General features: G+C 43.3%; 1 protein-coding gene across 3 annotated transcripts; it reads right to left on the reverse strand.

Annotated features, from left to right (window-relative positions):
- Positions 1–1,906: 1,906 nt before the first annotated feature.
- ifrd1 (interferon related developmental regulator 1) lies at positions 1,907–19,484 on the reverse strand. 3 transcript variants are annotated; one of them, XM_033037379.1, is made up of 12 exons: positions 19,214–19,484; positions 12,760–12,882; positions 10,616–10,700; positions 10,091–10,215; positions 9,596–9,753; positions 9,465–9,515; positions 9,212–9,375; positions 8,063–8,171; positions 7,099–7,233; positions 3,440–3,568; positions 2,676–2,771; positions 1,907–2,447 (listed from the first exon to the last, which is right to left on the reverse strand). In XM_033037379.1, the coding sequence occupies exons 1-12, from the start codon at positions 19,254–19,256 to the stop codon at positions 2,358–2,360; spliced, it is 1,308 nt and encodes a 435-aa protein (XP_032893270.1). In that variant the 5' UTR covers positions 19,257–19,484; the 3' UTR covers positions 1,907–2,357. The 3 variants fall into 3 exon arrangements, with proteins under 3 accessions (XP_032893270.1, XP_032893269.1, XP_032893271.1); XM_033037378.1 differs by having other exon boundaries at positions 7,099–7,236; XM_033037380.1 differs by lacking the exon at positions 2,676–2,771 and having other exon boundaries at positions 7,099–7,236.
- Between the last annotated feature and the right edge of the window lie 1,992 nt (positions 19,485–21,476).

Consider the following 21,476-nt stretch of genomic DNA (forward strand, 5'->3'; position numbering starts at 1 on the left):
TCGCATTTGTAGCAGCCAGAGGCACTAGCGGTGTCCTTGACCTCCCACATACTGCAAGCATCGCACTGAATCAGCTTGCCTGACATTTCCTTCTTTCGTCTCCTCGCTGAAGACTCTCGAGCCAAAGACTCACACTTTTCTCACAGGGCACTTCGCTCACTCACTGCCGCTCGCTAAGAGCAGTCTTGCTTAAATTGACGGATAAATTGCCTGATTTACCAATTTACAAACCAAATTCCTCAGTTTTCAACTGTTTTCCCAGCACTGACTTACTTCTCTCCTCCCACTTGGGCTCGAGCCAATCAGTCGTATCTCTTGCTAAACTCCTGCTGCTGTTGTTGCTCCCAAATCTACAGCAGTTCTGAGTCAAGTCTGCCTGTCCTTGGCCTTTACTTTAACTGTTTTCACTTCTCTCCTCCCACTTGGGCTAGAGCCAATCAGTCGTTTATCTTGCTTACTCCTGCTGCTGTTGTTGCTCCCAAAACTACAGCAGTTCTGAGTCAAGTCTGCCTGTCCTTGGCCTTTACTTTAACTGTTTTCACTTCTCTCCTCCCACTTGGGCTAGAGCCAATCAGTCGTATCTCTTGCTAAACTCCTGCTGCTGTTGTTGCTCCCAAAGCTACAGCAGTTCTGAGTCAAGTCTGCCTGTCCTTGGCCTTTACTTTAACTGTTTTCACTTCTCTCCTCCCACTTGGGCTAGAGCCAATCAGTCGTATCTCTTGCTAAACTCCTGCTGCTGTTGTTGCTCCCAAAACTACAGCAGTTCTGAGTCAAGTCTGCCTGTTCTTGGCCTTTACTTTAACTGTTTTCACCTCTCTCCTCCCACTTGGGCTAGAGCCAATCAGTCGTATCTCTTGCTAATCTCCTGCTGCTGTTGTTGCTCCCAAATCTACAGGCAGCATCTCTGGAGAGAAGGAATGAGTGATGTTTCTGGCCAGGACCCTTCACTAAAACAGGGAATGTAACAGATACCAACATTGGATGGAGGTGGGTTTCCAGGACTGGAGGAGGGAGGGGGGGGGGGGGGCTGAACACAAGTACAGACTTTTAAAACTGAGGCTTTAGCCCACTGGTGGCCCAAGTAGATCAGGAACACATGGTTTGTGTGGGACAAGGCTCCACACATGTACTGGAAGGGGAAGCACATTCAGATAGGGTGGACAAGTGTAGTCAGAACATCAATGTAAAAGTCAAGCCTGTGGTAACAAAGACATGCACTATGACACTGATATGTTTAGGCAGGATTGGAATGGGTCAAAGTGAACAGATCTGAGAGATTAAAGTGTAAAATGCAACACAAGCTTCAGACAAATGGCATAGAGTGAAATTATGTAGCAGGGGCAAAGTTTAGGACAGGGACTTTGAAATCAGGGAATATAGGAAGCATGGGATGAAATTAGAAAGCAAATGAGGAAAGAAAGGAAAATGTGCAAATAAAAAAGTGAGCAAAATCAAGGACCAACAAAGATGTGTTGAACATAAAATATATAACAGGATAAACAGGTAAAGCATTGGGGTTATTCACGACCAAAAAACTGATACATATTGGGAAGAATACCATGTGGAAACAGTTCTGAATAAATAGCTTACAAGTCTGCACAGACACAGACAAGTGAAAGAACATGGAACATTGATTGTGTTTAACAGAGCAAAAGGGGAAGCATTAAGAGAATCAGCATATTTGAAGATGTCCATGGCAGGACAGTATGCTTCACTTCGATAGCAACATGGTGCATGACCTCAAGGACTGTAAATGCAATTTTGCTTTTCACCAGCATGGAAGAGAGTTGTTCCCTTCACAGTTGTTCCATTAGGGTTAGGGTTAGAAGATGTGTCCCAGGTGCCATGTCATTCCCCCATGACCAGTGTGTAAATGTTAACTCACATTCCAATAATTGCACAAATGTTTCCACACAGCTGCATTTAATGAGTTATTTGACCTTTTCCCAGTTTATTGCAAAACTTTGATCAGAACACACATTTGCTCATTATTTTTTAATTTTAAATAGACAGCAAGTCATTTTGTAAATTTAAAAATTCAGTCACGTTAAACTGATAGCACTTAATTTATAGCATTATATAGTTCCAACAATAAATCAGGATAATTATAAAAAATTACCTACACTAATTAAAATCACGTACAATTATGTGGCCTCAATAAGCTGTGCAAAATTTACAAAATAAATACTCTTAGATCTGGGTGGATAGTTAGAAGTAATTAGAAAGTTAAGTGTGACCAAATAAACACCTATATAATGATGGGTCTGGGGAAGATAAATCTCCCCCCATTTGCTACAAAACAAACAAGTATAATAGACATTTTTCACAGGAAACCACCTTCTGAATTTGGCCTGAATTTAAAAGTATTCTCCAATGTCTGCTCTCTTGTCTCGGAATTTGTTCCTGGCCTTGGTTCTAGCTTTGCTAACAGCAGAGTTGTAAAGGTGCTGAAAAACAAAAAAGGAAAACACTAAAATCCTCCATTTAAAGCCTACATTTTAGCTTTAAAATCAGCACGTCTTGAGAAATACTATTCAAAACCAAACTGTATTTGACCAGCACAATATCAACAACTTCCATCCAAATGCAGCTTTCACTTTTCTACCCACCCCTAAACCATATTCAGAATACCAGAATAGTAACATTTTATTTCTAGTATTATGATTTACTCATACCCGTTCAACTCGAGAAGTCTTGTTTGCTTTCAGAGTAGCAGCATCAAGCAACAGTGGGGGTCCCAATTCAAAGACACTTCGCACAAATTCATTAGCCTGTCAAACACAAACCGCTTTTAGTGACTTTGCCTCAAGAGCAAACAATTGTTAAGATTCATTAGTTAAAGTGTAATTCAATGACCTCCAAAAATAAATTGTTATGGTACGAGGCACAAATGACCACTCATCAGTCGATTGTTTAAAAACTGCTTCAAGGGGCTGGACCAAGAACTTCCCATCTGCATTTGTTTCACAACTGGAAGCTCAGTTTGGGTAGTTCAAAGATACAGCATGGAAACAGGCCCTTTGGCCCAGCGAGTCCACCAGCCATTGATCATCCATTGACACTAGCTCCATGTTTTCACTTTCTCATCCACTCCTTCCACATTGGGGGTAATTTTACACAGGCCGATTAATCAACAAATCTGCATGTCTTTGGGATATGTGATGAAACCAGAACAAACCCTTGCACACGGGGAGAACGTGCTAACTCCATACAGGCAGCACTTTGCTTCCTGCACAAATTCCCTGTCAACTGTGCACTCTGCTCTTGTAATCAAGCTTGCAACATGATTTTAGCTAGAAAAGCTCAATTTCCTTCTGCATTTGTGGCTTCCTGCACGCACACTGGCTGCAGAGTATACTGGCACAAAGGCAATTAATTGGCTGTCCTAAAAGCAGGCAATTGCAAGTTAGATTTTTGCTCAATTTTGAAATCTACTAACCTGTAGATGGAACCTTATACCAGATGCAAGAAGTTCCTTGAAGGTTTCATAGGTACGTTTTTTCACCCAGCTATCAATATACATGCATTCAGGACCAAATGTAATAGTTTCAGGATCAAAGTCTCCATCCTATTGAATAAGTGACCCATTCAAAAGATTAGAACAATTTGCAACATTTTGCATCCTTAGTGCTGTTGGGCATGCATAGAAGTATTTTTCAAAGCATACCAATGACAGGAATTTACAGTACCATCCATAATGTTTGGGACAAAGACCCATCAAATTATTTGCCTCTGTACTCTACAATTTGAGAATTGTAATAGAAAAAAAAATCACGTGGTTAAAGTGCATATTGTCAGATTTTAATAAAGGGCATTTTTTATTCATTTTGGTTTGAGCATGTAGAAATTACAGCAGTGTTTATACATAGTCCCTCCATTTCAGGGCAACATAATGATTGGGACACATGGCTTCACAGGCGTTTGTAATTGCTCAGGCGTGTTTAACTGCCTCCTTAATGCAGGTATATGAGAGTGCCCAGCACCTAGTCTTCCCATCACCTTTGGAAACTTTTATTGCTGTTTATCAATATGAGGATCAAAGATGTGCCAATCAAAGTCAAAGAAGCCATTATGAGACTGAGAAACAAGAATAAAACTGTTAAGAGACATCAGCTAAACCTTAGGCTTACCAAAATCAACTGTTTGGAACATCATTAAGAAGAAAGAGAGCACTGGTGAGCTTACTAATCGCAAAGGGACTGGCAGGTCAAGGAAGACCTCCACTGCTGATGAAAGAAGAATTCTCTCTATAATAAAGAAAAATCCCCAAACGCCTGTCTGACAGATCAGAAACACTCCAGGAGTCACTGTCCGCAGAAGACTTCATGAACAGAAATACAGAGGCTACACTGCAAGATGCAAACCACTGGGTAGCCACAAACATAGAATGGCCGGGTTACAGTTTGCCAAGAAGTACTTAAAAGTGCAACCACAGTTCTGGAAAAAGGTCGTGGACAGATGAGAGGAAGATTAACTTATATCAGAGTGATGGCAAGAGCATCTGGGTGATTGACTTGGCCACTGAAGAATTGACTATTTTTTAGCTTTGGAAAAACTCCTTTGTTGCTTTAGCGGTGTGTTTGGGATCATTGTCTTGCTGTAGAATGAACTGCCAGCCAATGGGTTTTGAGGCATTTGTTTGAACTTGAACAGACAGGATTTGTCTATACACTTCAGAATTCATTATGCTACTGCCATCAGCAGTTGTATCATCAATGAAGATAAGTGAGCCAGTACATTCAGCAGCCATACATGCCCAGGCCATAACGCCCCCACGACCGTGTTTCACAGATGAGGTGGTATGCTTTGGATCTTGGGCAGTTCCTCCGAAGGGGACTAGCCCCCAAAATAAGCACAAGTTAAATATAGCTGCAATACTGTACAGGCCTGGCAGAGCATCACCAGAGAAGACACCCAGCAACTGGTGATGTCCATGAATCGCAGACTTCAAGCAGTCATTGCCTGCAAAGGATATGCACCAAAATACTAAACATGACTACTTTCATTTACATGACATTGCTGTCCCCCAAACATTGTGGTGCCCTGAAATGGGGGGGGGGGGACCTATGTATAAACACTGCTGTATTTTATACATGGTGAAACCAAAATGTATAAAAATGGCCTTTATTAAAATCTGACAATGTGAACTTTAACCACGTGTGATTTTTTTCTATTACAAATCTCAAATTGTGGAGTACAGAGGCAAATAAATAAATGATGGGTCTTTGTCCCAAACATTATGGAGGGCACTGCAACAACCACATGCATTATGCATTCAGTGTTCATTATTTGTACATAGCAGGAATGAGGTGGGGAAGTGATCAGTCATACACTGGTTCTTATGAAAACTATAACCAGAATATCAGTATGCAGGGGTTTTGTGGGGAAAATGAAATCACAAATTTTCATATACAAGAATGAGCTGTTTTCCACCTGTAAAAGTAGCTCCGAATGGCATTTACCCTGGACAGAACCACATGCACGTACATGCTCATCATATTTACTACCGTCATGACATGTATAGCACACAAAGCTACTTAACTGCTAACATTGTTTAAAACAATCCACCAACTGCAAAGCATTCTTCAATTGATATTTGCATTCATGTTATAAAGCTTTCACCACTTGATTTTTTAAATTCCTGGGAAGATGAAATTCCACCAGCAGTGAGCCACAAGTAAATCTTTAAAATATTTTTTCAAACATTGCATTGTGATAATGTTGGACTAACTTCTGGCTCACCACTTTTTAATAATAGATAGCTATACAATTGAAATATCTGACTTTTAACTGCTAAAAGAAAACATTATGCAAGTCACATTTTAATTATGTATCCTCTTACACAAATTCAGAACTGCCAAGGGTGGCACGGCAGAAGAGTTTCTGCCTTACAACGCCAGAGACCAGTGTTCAATCCTGACTACGGGTGATGTCTGTATGGAGTTTGTACGTTCTCCCAGTGACCTGCATGGGTTTTCTCGGGGATCTCAGGTTTCCTCCCACTCTCCAAAGACGTACATGTTTTAGGTTAATTGGCTTGATATAAATGTAAATTGTCCCCAATGTGTACAGGATAGCATTAGAATGCAGAGGTCGCCGCTAGGCGTGGACTGAGTGGGCCGAAGGGTCTGTTTCCACATTGTATCTCTAAACTAAAGTAGAAAGCCCTTAATTTAGTATTAGCTGAAACCCACTCTAGATTTCTGCATAACATGTTGCTGCAAATTGGCTTGAAGGTTGGTGACGGAGGGTTGTCTTTGGGATGTGGAATGCCAGAGATTGGTGCTGGGTCCACTGCTGTTTGTCATTTATGTTAATAATTTGGAGGTGAATATGTATGAATACAAGTAGCAAGTGTGCACATGAATGTAGGTGCAATGCGGACAGTGAAGATTACAACAGCATTTTGATCAACTGCACCAAACCAGGGAAGGACTTGCACAATAAGGGGAGCATTGCAGAGCAGAGCTAGTGGTGCAGGTACACAATTCCAGGAAATTGGCAACATAGGTAGATAAGGTGGTGCAGTCACACTTGCTCTAAGTGAAGTCTCACTTGTACTCCAGTTGACACTTAATATTACAGCTGCACAGGATATCGCTAAGACAATATTTTGAGTGCTACGTAGAGTTGTCTGTCTGATTTGTTTTAAAGATACAGCATGGAAACTATCCCTGCAGCCCATGTTGACCATTGATTATCCATTTACACTAGTTGTAGGTTATCTCACATTCTCATCTACTCTCTAGGGGCAATGTACAGAGGCTAATTAACTTACAGATCCATAACTTTGGGATGTGGGGGTAAACCAAAGCACCCAGAGGAAACCCACGTGGTCACATGGAGAACGTACAAACTCCACACAGTCGTCATCAGAGGTCAGGATTAAACTTGGGTCTCTGGCACGGAGGCTGCAGCTCTACCCGCTGCACCACTGGGCCACTATAGGATGTTATTAAATGGGAAAGGTGCAAAATGGATCTGAGGATGTTACTGGGTTTGGGGGGTTTGAGTTACAAGGAGAGGCTGGGTCCTCAAAGACAAAGAAAATGTGAACATCTGAAAGAAAATAAATACCTAGTAATACCAGAATCATACCTCGACGGTCTTCAAGACATCTCTAAAAACAGACCGCTGTTTCTTACGGTCTGTTTTGGCTCGATACTTGTTACTGTCAGTAGCCAGACCCTTCAACTTGCAGCATAGAAGCTCCATATCATTGAACTCAAAGTCCTGTTGGGAGAGATCCAATCATTAGACAGTGAGGACCCAACCATTTGTTATAAATACTTTATTGTCACGATATGCTGAACTAGAGAAAAATCCAATGTTATTAAAGTCTAACAAAGCTTTTGCATTCCATTCTCAATGAAGATTACTGCAATAAGTGCTATTATGATTTAAGAGGATAGCCGAGACGACAGAACTGGCGGTGGATGCTTACTTCTTAGAAACATATTCTTATGAATTGTGGCGGTGAAAGTGTAATGGTAAACTATCATAGCGATAGTCAGGCAACAAAATCTTAAACCTATTCCAGCTCTTTGAAACAGCCATCGATACTAGCAATACTCACATTTACCATTGCAGTCACCCAGCATTTTATAATAACACTCAAGCTACCCATCTAGTGCTAGATATGAACCAACATTTAGGGAAGAGCCCAAAGCAATGCCATGGGCCTGTGATATCTCATTCCCCATCAAACAGCAGTGATTTCTTACTTCAATGCAACTTAATTTTCTCCTTTCCCCACACAGCAATTGGTTTAACATGTCACATGGTAATCTTCACAACTATGGAACACACTGCTGACGTGATCTGCAAGACCCAGAGCTGGAAGGGATGATTATGTTGGGCAGCCTTTGACCAGACGCAATAGGCGGAAAAGCATCTTCCACGCTGCAAGTTTTCTATGACCATGAAAAAAAGCCATCTAAACTGAACAACATAGCCTTACTCATGTGAAATAAGTTATAATTTCATTCAATTATTTTATCAAAGATCAACCCTTTTTGTAAATACCAATGACTAATAGAGCAGAGAAAACACTCATGCTTACATCATAGATATCCCTGGCCAACTCAAACAAAAGAGCCATCGTCTCTCCAGCAGCAATTCTCATGTCCACATTACCACAAGAGAGTAGACAAGGAAGTTTGGCCAAATGGCTGAAATAGGAATTTAGTTGAGGCATTATTATCAATGCAATAACTTAAAAACTGTATAAACTATCGCATGTATGCCTTAAATGGATATATAATAAAATTACAATGCAGCTATTTTACAGCTTAGCACATGTTTTGGAAACAAATTAGAAGCCTTGCTGGATATAAATACAACTCAGTAACAGTTTGCAATAGCAACAATAATGACTAATTATTCCAGTTACATCATATAACCATATAACAATTACAGCACGGAAACAGGCCATCTCGGCCCTACAAGTCCGCGCCGAACAATTTTTTTCCCTTAGTCCCACCTGCCTGCACTCGTACCATAACCCTCCATTCCCTTCTCCTCCATATGCCTATCCAATATATTCTTAAATGATACCAACGAACCTGCCGCCACCACTTCCACTGGAAGCTCATTCCACACCGCTACCACTCTCCGAGTAAAGAAGTTCCCCCTCATGTTACCCCTAAACTTCTGTCCCTTAATTCTGAAGTCATGTCCTCTTGTTTGAATCTTCCCTATTCTCAAAGGGAAAAGCTTGATCACATCAACTCTGTCTATCCCTCTCATCATTTTAAAGACCTCTATCAAGTCCCCCCTTAACCTTCTGCGCTCCAGAGAATAAAGACCTAACTTATTCAACCTATCTCTGTAACTTAGTTGTTGAAACCCAGGCAACATTCTAGTAAATCTCCTCTGTACTCTCTCTATTTTGTTGACATCCTTCCTATAATTGGGCGACCAAAATTGTACACCATACTCCAGATTTGGTCTCACCAATGCCTTGTACAATTTTAACATTACATCCCAGATCCCATTTCATCAAGAATGAAAAAATCTCAATCCCAAATTCTATTAACATTGCTCAAAATAAAGCCCTCAAAAACTATTTGGTATATTTAACGGATTACTATAAACAGTCACCCAGACGCCAGGATTGCCAATGCAACTCGTTATATTATCTACGACACAAAAACGTTCAAAATCATATTCAGGTAATGAATCACTGAGCCATGTCAACTAAACGACATACGTTTCAAATATTTTCTTCATCAGTGAGGGTGGACAAATGGTTAGCAACAACGTCCATGCTACTAATGCACTGATGTCTAATGATGCTGTTTGGACACCAATAGTCTTATCCTGGTAAGATGTTGTAAAGATGCTCTCAAGGTAGGTAATTGTTAAGTGTAGATCCTATTTAAAAAAACACAGCACACCATTAGCTTTCAACTCAATTCTGAAGCACTTTACAATTATTTTGGTAAAATTACCAGTTTGCTCACCTCAATATCATCAGCTGCAACATAGCAACAAATAGCCAAACTGGTAGCACACTTGAGGCAAAGAAAAAGTACAAGTTAGAATCACAACAGTCAATTATCTCAACAAATGTTTAAAAACAAAGTCTACCTACGGCTTTTCGTGTTTGTACACAGACTGATTTATCAGTAAGAATGGTCTTGAAAATGGGCCTCAAACTTTTGAAGACCTCTTCACTTTCAATGCTAGATCCCAGTTGAATGCAAAGAAGAGAAGCAACTTGGGTGGCAATACACTGTTCTTCACTTTTTCCTTGTTTTCAAAACAAAAATGATCAATTGATTTATTGAGTAGTTTTTTTAAAACAATAGTTATGCAAGCTATCTTATGATATGAGCAACTTTATTTTAAATATATCAAATGACACTACTGCATCAATGCTTACAAATGCTAACAACATAAGCACTGATATGTGACAAAGTTGTTAATATTTATGCCAAATGAAATTTAATAAAAAGCAGTAAACACAATTATTTCCAGTTTATATGGTTCATCATTGTATCAAGATTACCAATAATCATCAAGATAAGAATGTTGATATATTTAATTCTCAATTTAAACATGGGAAAGAAAATATTCTTCCAGTTACCTTTCTTCAGACAGCGCTCGATACTGTCTGTTAGGGTTACCCTTCTTTCCAGGATAAAGTCATAAAGGAGTTTGGATGAGAAAGCAGATTTCAATCCTTCAAGTGCAGATATTCGGACCTTTGCACTGTGAAAGTAAATATAAATATCAGCAAAAATTGATTTTTGCTGAAATCTCTATCTAATGAGGCTAGAAATTCCTATTACATTCATAATGGACACAACTACTACCACCAAACTCAGCCGTACAGTTTTTGGTGGGCAAGTGAAGACAGAACAGGTAACCATTCGTCATGGGGAAAAAACATGGGCATATGGGCACGGTTTGTAAGTTTGCAGATTAGTGGAAAATTATGAAGGTTTACAGCTACAATGGTACTTGGCCAATAGGATAAGGAATGACAGATAGAACAGTACAGTGGAAGAACAGGCCCTGCAATTCACAATGTCCGTGCCAAACAAGATGCCAAGAGCAACTTTTAACTGCCTGCACATTTACTCGCCGGTATTGCACAAGTGGAATTTACCTTTTGTCAAGGGTGCTGTCAATAAATCCTCTCAGTCTATAGTCATAATCCTCTTGGCTTGCTTCTTCATCAAGATCTTCAACAGCTGAAAGAGATCATTTCTGATTAGATTTCTCCATTTGAAACATTAAAAAAAAAATTTTAAAAAATGTATTAAAATTTTTTAATGTTAATATGGTTGAATGCATGCAAAACATGGCTAAAATACTTCATTTTTATACTTATTCTCTCTCCCTCAAGTTTACTTCTAATTTTGTGGACACGATCTCAGTGGAGTAATTTTCTTACATTAAATTAGAAATATTGTCCCTTTTTTCCTAAAATTTGGTTTCACAAACAACAGTCTGCAACTCCATTATAATTTCAACAGCAATCCATGAAGATTGTGTAAAACCCCAGTGGTGGAGAATTTTAATTTGAAACATGAAATTGCTCAAGGGGACTTGGGGAGGGGAGGTAATCTCAAAATGTTGCATTTATTTGAGTGAAGTATTTATTAAATGCTGCATATATTTGAGTGAATATATGAGTGAACAAAAGTCCAAGATGGCGGCGCTGGCTTAACAGCTGCGGCCCACCTGCAGTCCGTCTGTTTTTTTTCTTTCGTTTTGTTCTTTGTCATGTTTTAGTTAATTTTGTTTTATTAAGTTGTGTATGTGTGTGGGTGGGGTGGGAGAAACATGCTTTGGTCTCTTCCTTCGGGGGATGCAACTTTTTCTTCGGTCGTATTCCCCGTCCCCGTTTGCGCCGAGGCCTAATGGCGGAGCTGGCGGCATCGGAGCTGTAGCAGCGGCAGCAGCAGCGGAGACCTGACTCGGCACCGAAGCTGCAGCGGCGGCGGCAGCAGCAGCGGAGACCCGGCTCGGCCCTGGAGCTGTAGCGGCGGCAGCAGCAGCAGCGGTGACCCGGCTCGGCACCGAAGCCGTAGCGGCGGCAGCAGCAGCAGCGGAGACCCGGCTCGGCACAGAAGCTGTGGCGGCGGAGGCAGCAGCGGCGGAGACCCGGCTCGGCCCTGGAGCTGTGGCGGCGGCAGCAGCAGCAGCGGAGACCCGGCTCGGCACCGAAGCTGTAGCGGCGGCAGCAGCAGCAGCGGAGACCCGGCTCGGCCCTGGAGCTGTAGCGGCGGCAGCAGCAGCAGCGGAGACCCGGCTCGGCACAGAAGCTGTGGCGGCGGCGGCGGAGACCCGACTCGGCCCTGGAGCTGTGGCGGAGGCAGCGACCACCCGCGGAGTTTGAACCGTCGCCTCGGCGCAGAGGGAGAACAAAGAGGGAAGAGACAGAGACTTTAAGATTTTGCCTTCCACCACAGTGAGGAGGTGTTTGGTGAACTCACTGTGGTGGATGTTAAATTTGTGTTGATTGTGTGTTTTTGTCATTTTTTAAATTGTATGTATGACTGCAGGGAAACAGAATTTCGTTCAGACCGAAAGGTCTGAATGACAATAAACGAATCTAATCTAATCTAATCTAATCTAATCTGTGATGGGCAGTGGGCAGGTGCTATAGACCTGCACGGGAAGGTAGACGCTCCCGCCCTCGGGTAGATGGTGCTCGTCAGCCTTGGGAGGCAGTCCATCTAGGAGAGAGAAAACTCTGATTTAAAACCTCCACTGCCTTGTGGCCATATCCAGTTGTGGAAAAGGCTCCTGGAGCAAACCTCAAGAAAATCCGAAGTCGAAGCCCCTAAGGCAGTTCGTAGTTGTCTACAACCTCGCTCTGGCAGCTCCAGCCAAACTAACGGCCCTGCTGTTCCTTTGGATCGATCAGCGGCGTGGAGACGGGGGACGTGCTGCATGGGCAACAGCCTGTCCTCCATATGACATCGCCCAAGCTTGCATCCGACCACACATCATCGCAAGTGACGCTGCTCTAGCCGAGGTTTGGCGCAAGCAGCCAACAACTAGGATGCATGACTGAGGGGGGCTTATGAATACAGCTGCTCAGGTTCTTATCATCCTGTTCCAGATTGCACAGCTACACACTCAAATAATTTTGCAGGCCTTGGCACTGGATTTAATTCCCTTCAAATACACATCTTCAGAGTAAAGGTTAAAAAACAGTGCGCAGGGATCAGAAAATTCAGGTACCAGATAGATGATTCAGTGAGTGAAACTTAACAGATGAAGGGCTGACTGGCGCCTTACTTTGATCAGTCTCGGTACAATCATCAGCCAAACTGGTAGGATCACTAAAACTGCTGCAATGGCTCATTGATTCAATGGATGCATCCTCATCACTGAAAGGCTGCTGTGCTCGGAGCGGTTTGCCTGCAGGAGAAAATAAGGGCATTACTTGTCTCGTGATCAAAAATTGTTACATCCACTTCAACTGATGCAAGGCATAAAAGCAAACCCACTAAATTACACAATATTGCTTGAGTAGACCACATGAAGTTACAAAACCCACATAATTTGCAAGCATGAAAGCTTTGTAATAAATATTTCTTAAACGGGGGTGTCCCAATTCATTTAATCGGTCACTGGTTCCTGATATTCATACTTCCTAGAAATTATATCTAAAGGTAGGATTCATTTTATCACCAAGCAAACCATTTTCTGGGAACGATAGAAAACATTAAAAAATAAATCACAGAGCAGATGTTTTTAAGGCAGAGATAGACACATTTTTAATTAGACCAGGTATCAAGGGTTATGGGGAGAAGGCAGGAAAATGGGATTAGGAGGCAGAGATCAGCCGAGATTAAATGGCTGAGTAGACTCGATGGGCCGAATGGCCTAATTCTACTCCTATAACTTGTGAACGTGAGCCAAGTACAGCACAGGAAAATACCTTGCAGCCCATATCTGCAGCAAGCATAATGCCAAACTAAACTACTCCCATCTCTACACATGGTCTGTATTCCTGTATCGTCTGTTCACAGGGCAGTCGAAATACCTCAAGCACTGCTATTGTATCTGCTTCTATGACCGCCATGCATGGTATTCCAGGCACTTGCTAATATCTAAAATATAAAAACAACCCCCTCACAAACCCAAGTCCTTATAGTGAGTTGAATTTAATAGAAACATAGAAAATAGGTGCAGGAGGAGGCCATTCGGCCCTTCGAGTCAGCACCGGCATTCATTGTTATAATGGCTGATCGTCCCCAATCAATAACCCGTGCCTGCCTTCTCCCCATATCCCTTATTCCACTAGCCCCTGGAGCTCTATCTAACTCTCTCTTAAATCCATCCAGTGATTTGGCCTCCACTGCCGTCTGTGGTAGGAAATTCCACAAATTCACAACTCTCTGGGTGTAATTTGAGGCAAGGTTTATCAAGTGTAGGCAGATGGGTGGAGTTAGGAGAATAGATTAAAATTATCTCCTCAGATGCCTTCTCCAGCTCCAATAAGACGTCTGGTGTCAAAGTAATTTGGTCAAAATGTCAAGCCACAAGACTCTTAATAAATCAGCTGACATTGCTTTTGTTGGTTTTAAGCTAGTTTCTTGACATTTGCAGTCTCAAGTACTGAACTTAAGCCAATCCAAAAGAGGTAGTAAGTCTTTTATGCTTGTAACAACATAATACCCAACCCCATATTTAAAAATTGTTAACACGGTTTCCAGAGAACCCATCAAGAATACCTCTGCATCTATCCTGTCAAGCCTCATAACAATTGTGTTTCAATGAGATCACCTGATTTGTCTAAATATTAGGGAGTATCCGCACTACCTTTATAATCTCTGCTCACAAGTAAAGCTCCCCATCCCAGGAATCAATTTGGCATACCTTTATTACATTCCCTGGATTGCAGGAGACCCGACTTAACCAAACTCTGATAAATTCTCCCTGATAACTCTAAATATGTACAAATAAACGATGAAAACAAACCCGTCAATCACATGATCAAGCATATCTGTCGTTGAGTCTTCAAACTTTAGAAGTAACTCGAGTTTTTGCAAAAATGTCTGTACAGGCAAACATCCACGTATTCAAACTTTGGATTGATTAAAAAGCATTGTTGAAATGTTTCTCCGTCTGTTGGTGCCCTGTCTGCATCTGCAGCGATGGCGGTAAGCGAGTGAACTTCTGCTTTAATGCTGTCACCCATTTGATTGCATTTACTGGGAGATAGTAAATTTGCTACTTGTGAAAAAAAAGTTGACAGTTCTCAGGAACAAAACCCTTGGTTAACCAGGGAGTGCCTGTGGAGCACATTTTCCTCCAATAGGGAAACTAGAATTATACAGCAGCAATTTTACCATTGGCATATATAAATACAAGATGTCTTGTAATGACGATCAACTTATAGTTTGCCTTCCAATTGTTCACTTTATTTACGTTAACGTTTAGTGATTTGTGTACACTCCAAGGTGCTCACCAAATAATTAGCATTTTCAATTATTTGTAACAAAATGGATAATTTCACATTTTATTCCATTGGTAATGTCTACACCCTTCAGGTAGCCTGCTCACTTGAAACCTCTTTGCGCTCTCTCAGCAACTCATGTTACCACCCAACTTTATACAGAGTCAGAGAGTGATACAGTGTGGAAACAGGCCCAACTTGCCCACACTGGCCAACACAAGTCCCATCTGCCAGCATTTGGTTCCTATGCCTCCAAACCAGTCCTATCCATGTACTCGTTTCACTGAACACCTCCGCTCAGTCCGCCTTAACCTACCAGATCTCACGGCTGCTCAGCATTTTAACTCCCCCTCCCATCCCTAATCTGACCTTTCTGTTCTGGGCCTCTTCAATTGTCAGAATGAGGCCAGGCACAAATTGGAGGAACAGCACCTCATATTTCACTTGGGTAGCTTACACCCCAGCAGTATGAACATTGACTTCTTTAACTTCAAATAGCCCTTGCTTTCTCTCTCTCTCTCCATCCCCTCCCCAGTTCTCCGACCAGTCTTATTGTCTCCGACTACATTCTTTCTCTCCCGCCCACTCCCCTGACATCAGTCTGAAGAGTCTCGTCCCGAAACACAGATTCCTTCTCTCCAGAGATGCTGCCTGTTCCACCGAGTTACTCCAGCATTTTGTATCTACAATCCATGTACCCGTCTGTTTCTTAAATGGTGGTATAGTCCCTGCCTCAACTACCTCCTCTGGCAGCTTGTTCCATACACCCACCACCCTTTGTGTGAAAAAGTTACCCCTCAGATTCCTATTAAATCTTTCCCCCTTCACCTTAAACCTATGTCTTCAGAGTCTTCTACTCTGAGCAAGAGACTCTGTGCATCTACCCGAACAATTCCTCTAATGATTTTATACACCTCAATAAGATCACCCCTCATCCTCCTGCACTCCAAGGAATAGAGTCCCAGCCTACTCAACCTCTCCCCATAGATCAGACCCTCTAGTCTTGACAACATTCTCGTAAATCATCTCTGTACCCTTTCCAGCTTGACAACATATCATCAGTCTTGGCATAAACATTTGGACCCATCATCTAAATCACTGGTAGAGATTTTAAATAAATTGGCTGCATGGAAGGAAGCAGTGGGTGATGGTGGAAGGATGTTTTTCAGACTGGAGCCCTGTAACTAGCGATTAGTGCTGGGCCCATTACTGTTTATGGATCATAAAATGGGCGGTGTCATAGATAGTCAAGATGATTAACAAAAATTAAAGCAGGATCTTGATCAGCTGGACAAGTGGGCTGTGGAATGGCTATTGGTGTTTAACGCAGGTTGGCGGGAGGTGTTGCATTTTGGGAAGTCAAACCAGGGCAAGCCGTTCACACTGAATGGCAGCGTTCTAGGGAATGTTGTAGAGCAGAAGAATCTAGGAGTGGAGATGCATAGTTCCATGAAAGTGGTGTCACATGTAGATAGGGAAGATATGCTTCCAGCTTTAGGGAGTGGTTGGACAGGTTATGAGTTTATACCTTGAACTGCAGGAAGCAAAGGGATGATATTATAGAGGTAAATAAAATCATGAAGGGAATAGATACAGTCCTTTACTGAGAATAGGGGGATCAAGAACCATAAGACATAGATTTAAGACGAGATGGGAAACATTTAATAGTAACCCAAGGGGGCAACTTTTTCATACAAGGGTGATGGGTATAAGGAACGAACTGCCAGAAGAGGTAGTCGAGGCAGGTACATAACAATATTTAAAAGACTGAAAGGATCAGTCTGAAGAAGGGTTTCGGCCCGAAACGTTGCCTATTTCCTTTGCTCCATAGATGCTGCTGCACCCGCTGAGTTTCTCCAGCATTTTTGTGTGCCTTCGATTTTCCAGCATCTGCAGTTCCTTCTTAAACACTTTGTCTACTCCACTGCGAAATCTCCACAAGGTATGCCTACTTTGAAGAAGTTCTCCTCCTCACATCAGTCTGAAGAAGGGTTTTGGCCCGAAACGTTGCCTATTTCCTTCGCTCCATAGATGCTGCTGCACCCGCTGAGTTTCTCCAGCATTTTTGTGTACCTTCGATTTTCCAGCATCTGCAGTTCCTTCTTAAATATTTAAAAGACATTTGGACAGGTACATGGATAGGAAAGTTTTAGAGGGATATGGGCCAAACATAGAAAAATAGGTCAGGAGTAGGCCATTCGGCCCTTCGAGCTAGCAACATTCAGTATGATCATGGCTGATCACCTAAAATCAGTACCCCGTTCCTGCTTTTTCCCCATATCCCTTAATTCTTCTAGCCCTAAGAGCTAAATCTAACTCTCTCTTGAAAACATCCAGTGAATTGGCCTACTTAATTCCTACTCTTTGCTTCATGTCTGCCAACCAGTTCTCTATCCATGTCAATACCCTATCCCCAGTACCATGTGTTCTAATTTTGGACATAATCTCTTGTGTGGGACCTTGTCAAAGGCTTTTTGAAAGTCCAGATACATCACATCCACTGGCTCTCCCTTATCCATTCCATTTGTTACATCCTCAAAAAATTCCAGAAGATTAGCTAAGCATGATTTCCCTTTCATAAATCCATGTTGACTTTGACCGATCCTGTCACTGCTTTCCAAATGCGCTGCCATAACATCTTTAACAATCACCTCAAGCATCTTCCCCACGACCGATATAAGGCTAACTGGTCTACAATTCCCCGTTTTCTCTCTCCCTCCTTTCTTAAAAAGTGGCGTTACATTGGATACCCTCCAGTCCACAGGAACTGATCCAGAGTTGAGAGAACATTGGAAAATGATCACCAATGCATCCACAATTTCTAAGGCAACCTCCTGACTAATGTGGATTCCCTTCAGTTCCTCCATTCCACAAGATCCTCGGTCCCCTAGTATTTCTGGGAGATTGTTTGCGTCTTCCTTACCAAAGTACTCGTTTAATGATCTTCCATATCCTTGATTCCCCATTATAAATTCATACAGAGGCAGACAGGACAAGAGTAGATGGGGCATCTTGTTTGGCATGGGCAAATTGGGCTGAAGGGCCTGTTTCCATGCTGCATGACTCTAGGATTATGACCAGTCTTGCATTCCCCCCCCCCCCACTCAAAAAAAGGTTTGATATAATGGGGTAGAAAGTTAGTAAGAACATGATTCAAGTGGAAATAGGTTGGTTAGTAAGTCTACATTCAGGAAATGTCAAATATCAGAGGGCATAGCGTTAAAGTCCCGGGGGGAGGTTTAAAGAAGTGTGCAGCAAGTGTATTTTTTTTAAACACACACACAAATGTGTTGGATACTTGGAACATACTGCTAGGGTGGTAGTGCAGGCAGATACCACATGGGCATTTAAGAAAAGGTACATAGGCGCCGTGTATGGAGCAATATGGATCATGTTCTCCGGCATGGTTTAACTTGACACCATGTTTAGCAGGGACATCGTGGGCCGAAGGGCCGTTCTGTGCTGCACCATTTGGTTTATTGAACTTCAATGTAGAAAAAAAAGAAAATATCCATTGGAACATCCAATTACAAAAGCAACTTGTCATACATTATTCCATGATAAAAATAACTTTAGTGTTGAAATTTGCCCTGAACCAAGTGTTATCTGTACAAATCAATTTACCGTTCCACCCGTGACAGAGTGGGTTATTGATTGGGGACGATCAGCCATGATCACAATGAACGGTGGTGGCTCGAAGGGCTGAATGGCTTCCTCCCGCACCTATTTTTTATGTTTCGATAGTGCAAGGTGACACTTTAACTGTGGAGGCCGAATCGGCCCCAAGATGTGAACGTGGTCATTTTAAAATGACGATGATCTGAGACCAGCGGTCATTGATTGACCTGCAGCGAGTGTCCGGAGCTATCGCTGGGTGCAGCCGCCGCGCCAGAGCAAGATGGCACAGGCCGCGGTCCCCGGCTCATGACACACCGCCCGGGGTCCCCGGCTCAGGCCGCACGGCCCGGCTCAGGCCGCACGGCCCGGCTCAGGCCGCACGGCCCGGCTCAGGCCGCACGGCCCGGCTCAGGCCGCACGGCCCGGCTCAGGCCGCACGGCCCGCGGTGAGCGAAAACCTTCCTCCGGCGGACTGACATGCGGCCTGCGGAGAGTGAATAGGCGCCGGCCGCACCATTGTCCGCACGTCAAAAGCCAGGATGGCGCGGGGCCGCCGGGAGTTGTAGTTCAAAGCACCCATCCGCCCGCGGGCTGCCGCGGTAACGCTACTCTATCCGTACTACAACACCCAGAAGCCATTGCCTGCCACGCCGACAACGCGCACCTTACCTCCAGCGCCTCCCTTGTTGATCCGCTTCTTGGACCTGGGCATTGCCGCGCTTGTCGCCGCGCTTGTCCCCGCTCTGCACACTGTTAATGTCACCTCACTATCGCTGATCAGCCGATTGACGAACACTTTTTACTGTAACGTTTTTCAGGAACCAGATGTAAATCACCAAATGGCAATAAAAAGTGATAAATAATCCCGGTAGAAAGCGACGAACCAAAGCGACTCATTTTATCTCTGCATGAACTAGAGTCGACGAAAACCCGCCCCCCCATGCCCTTTATATGGCCGCAGTGACGTAGGCCTCACGTGGCGGGCAGCGCGATAGGCGGTGTCCGCGCTCCGCCAATCGGGGTCGAGCTGCCATTGCGCTCCAGGGACACGTTGGCGGAAGCGCGGTGGCGGCGATGCGGCCGGGGGCGGTGCGCAGCGTGGGAGCGACGTGTCATTGCGCTGATCCATCCCGCCGCAGTCGTGGCCAAAGATCTTAGAGCAGAGCAAGATGGGTTACTCTCACGCAAACGCGTGTTACGCTCATGGGCGGATTCATGGGTGATTATAGGACCCATTTTAGCAACCAGTCCCCGCCATCTTGCTTCCGGCCAAAGATCGGATCTTTGTTTCCGCAGCGGGGAGAGGGAGTGTGGACCCCGGGGAGAGGGAGTGTGCGGCCCGGGGCAGCGGGGAGAGGGAGTGAGCAGCCCGGGGCAGCGGGGAGAGGGAGTGAGCAGCCCGGGGCAGTGGGAGAGGGAGTGCGGGGAGAGGGGCATAGGAGTGGGGGGGAGACATTGTAGTGAGGGGGCAGGCGAGGGAGTCCGGGGGGGAGGATAAGGCCTAGTGTGTGTGTGTGAAGTTGCGGGGAGGTTTACAATGTTTCTTATTTACAATGTTTCTTATTTAATGTCCTTTGTCTAGTCTGAAATAAAGTTCATTATTGGATCAGAAGAAATATAATTGTGTGTGTTATATGATTATATACATTTATATAATTTTCATGTATGTGTGTTTATAAACATTTTATTGTTTAACAAGAGTTAACAGAATTATGAACTAACAGAATTATGAATCTAACCCTATATCACACACAAAAACTTCCCCCGCAATGTCAATTACCCTGCGAGTCGGGTCGGTTCCGGTTACTACAAAATCAACTCAAACACTGCTTGTGAGCCATTTAAAAAGAAATGATTTAAAAAACATTAAAAAAAAGACAATTACCAGAGTCAAATTTTATTCTTGACAAGAAGTATGAACTGACAGATTTATGAATCTAACCCACACAAACTGTTGCCCCGCAACATTGATTACAATGCGGGTCAGGTAGGCTCAGGTTACTAAAATGGGCCGGGAAAAATGCCCAGGATCCCCTCCATAGCGTACTACACGTCAGCGGCTCGCTCACTTGGCGGGCGGGCGGGCGTGCGGGCGGGCGGAGCGACGGCCCTCAGGCAGCAGCAGAGCCGCCGTCAGCGGCCTCCCTCAGGCAGCAGAGCCGAACATGATCAGGTTTCTGCTGCAGCTGGATAATTATAATGTCAAATGTAATACAAGAATGTCTGAACTGAGCACTGAGCCTTCTATGATGTTTGCTGTAGGTTGAACTAAAAATATTCAGGAAAGTACAGTTCTTGTGACGTTTACTTAAAGATTAAATTCTCCGAACTGAATAATTAGCAACGTACATGAGACTAAATACAAAGGCAATTCTGATTGACGATTTACAGTTTACATCACAAGTAAAACATCCTGACATAATGAAGAGAATTAATAATCAATACCAGCCATCTTAACAGAATTTATTTGTCTAGATGATTTACAAAATAAACTGAATTAATCAATGTGAATAATTCACTCATTAAACAACAGACAATAGGTGCAGGAGTAGGCCATTCGGTCTTCAAGCCAGCACCGCCATTCAATGTGATCAAGGCTGACCATCCACAATCAGTACCCCGTTCCTGCCTTCTCCCCATATCCCCTGACTCCGTTATCTATAAGAGCCCTATCTAACTCTCTCTTGAAAGTATCCAGAGAACCGGCCTCCACCGCCCTCTGAGGCAGAGAATTCCACACTCATCACTCTGTGTGAAAATGTAATTCCTCATCTCCGTTCTAAATGGCTGACCCCTTATCTGTAAACTGTGGCCAGTGGCGTAGGGTGGGTTTTGAGCGCCCGGGGCAGTTTAAAATATTGCGCCTCCTCATTAGCGGTTAGCCATGGCCCATGAGCTGTTATAAATCCAAGTTTTGTATTTATTTTCTCAA

Source organism: Amblyraja radiata, chromosome 19 (assembly GCF_010909765.2).
Source record: "Amblyraja radiata isolate CabotCenter1 chromosome 19, sAmbRad1.1.pri, whole genome shotgun sequence".
NCBI classification, from domain to species: domain Eukaryota; kingdom Metazoa; phylum Chordata; class Chondrichthyes; order Rajiformes; family Rajidae; genus Amblyraja; species Amblyraja radiata.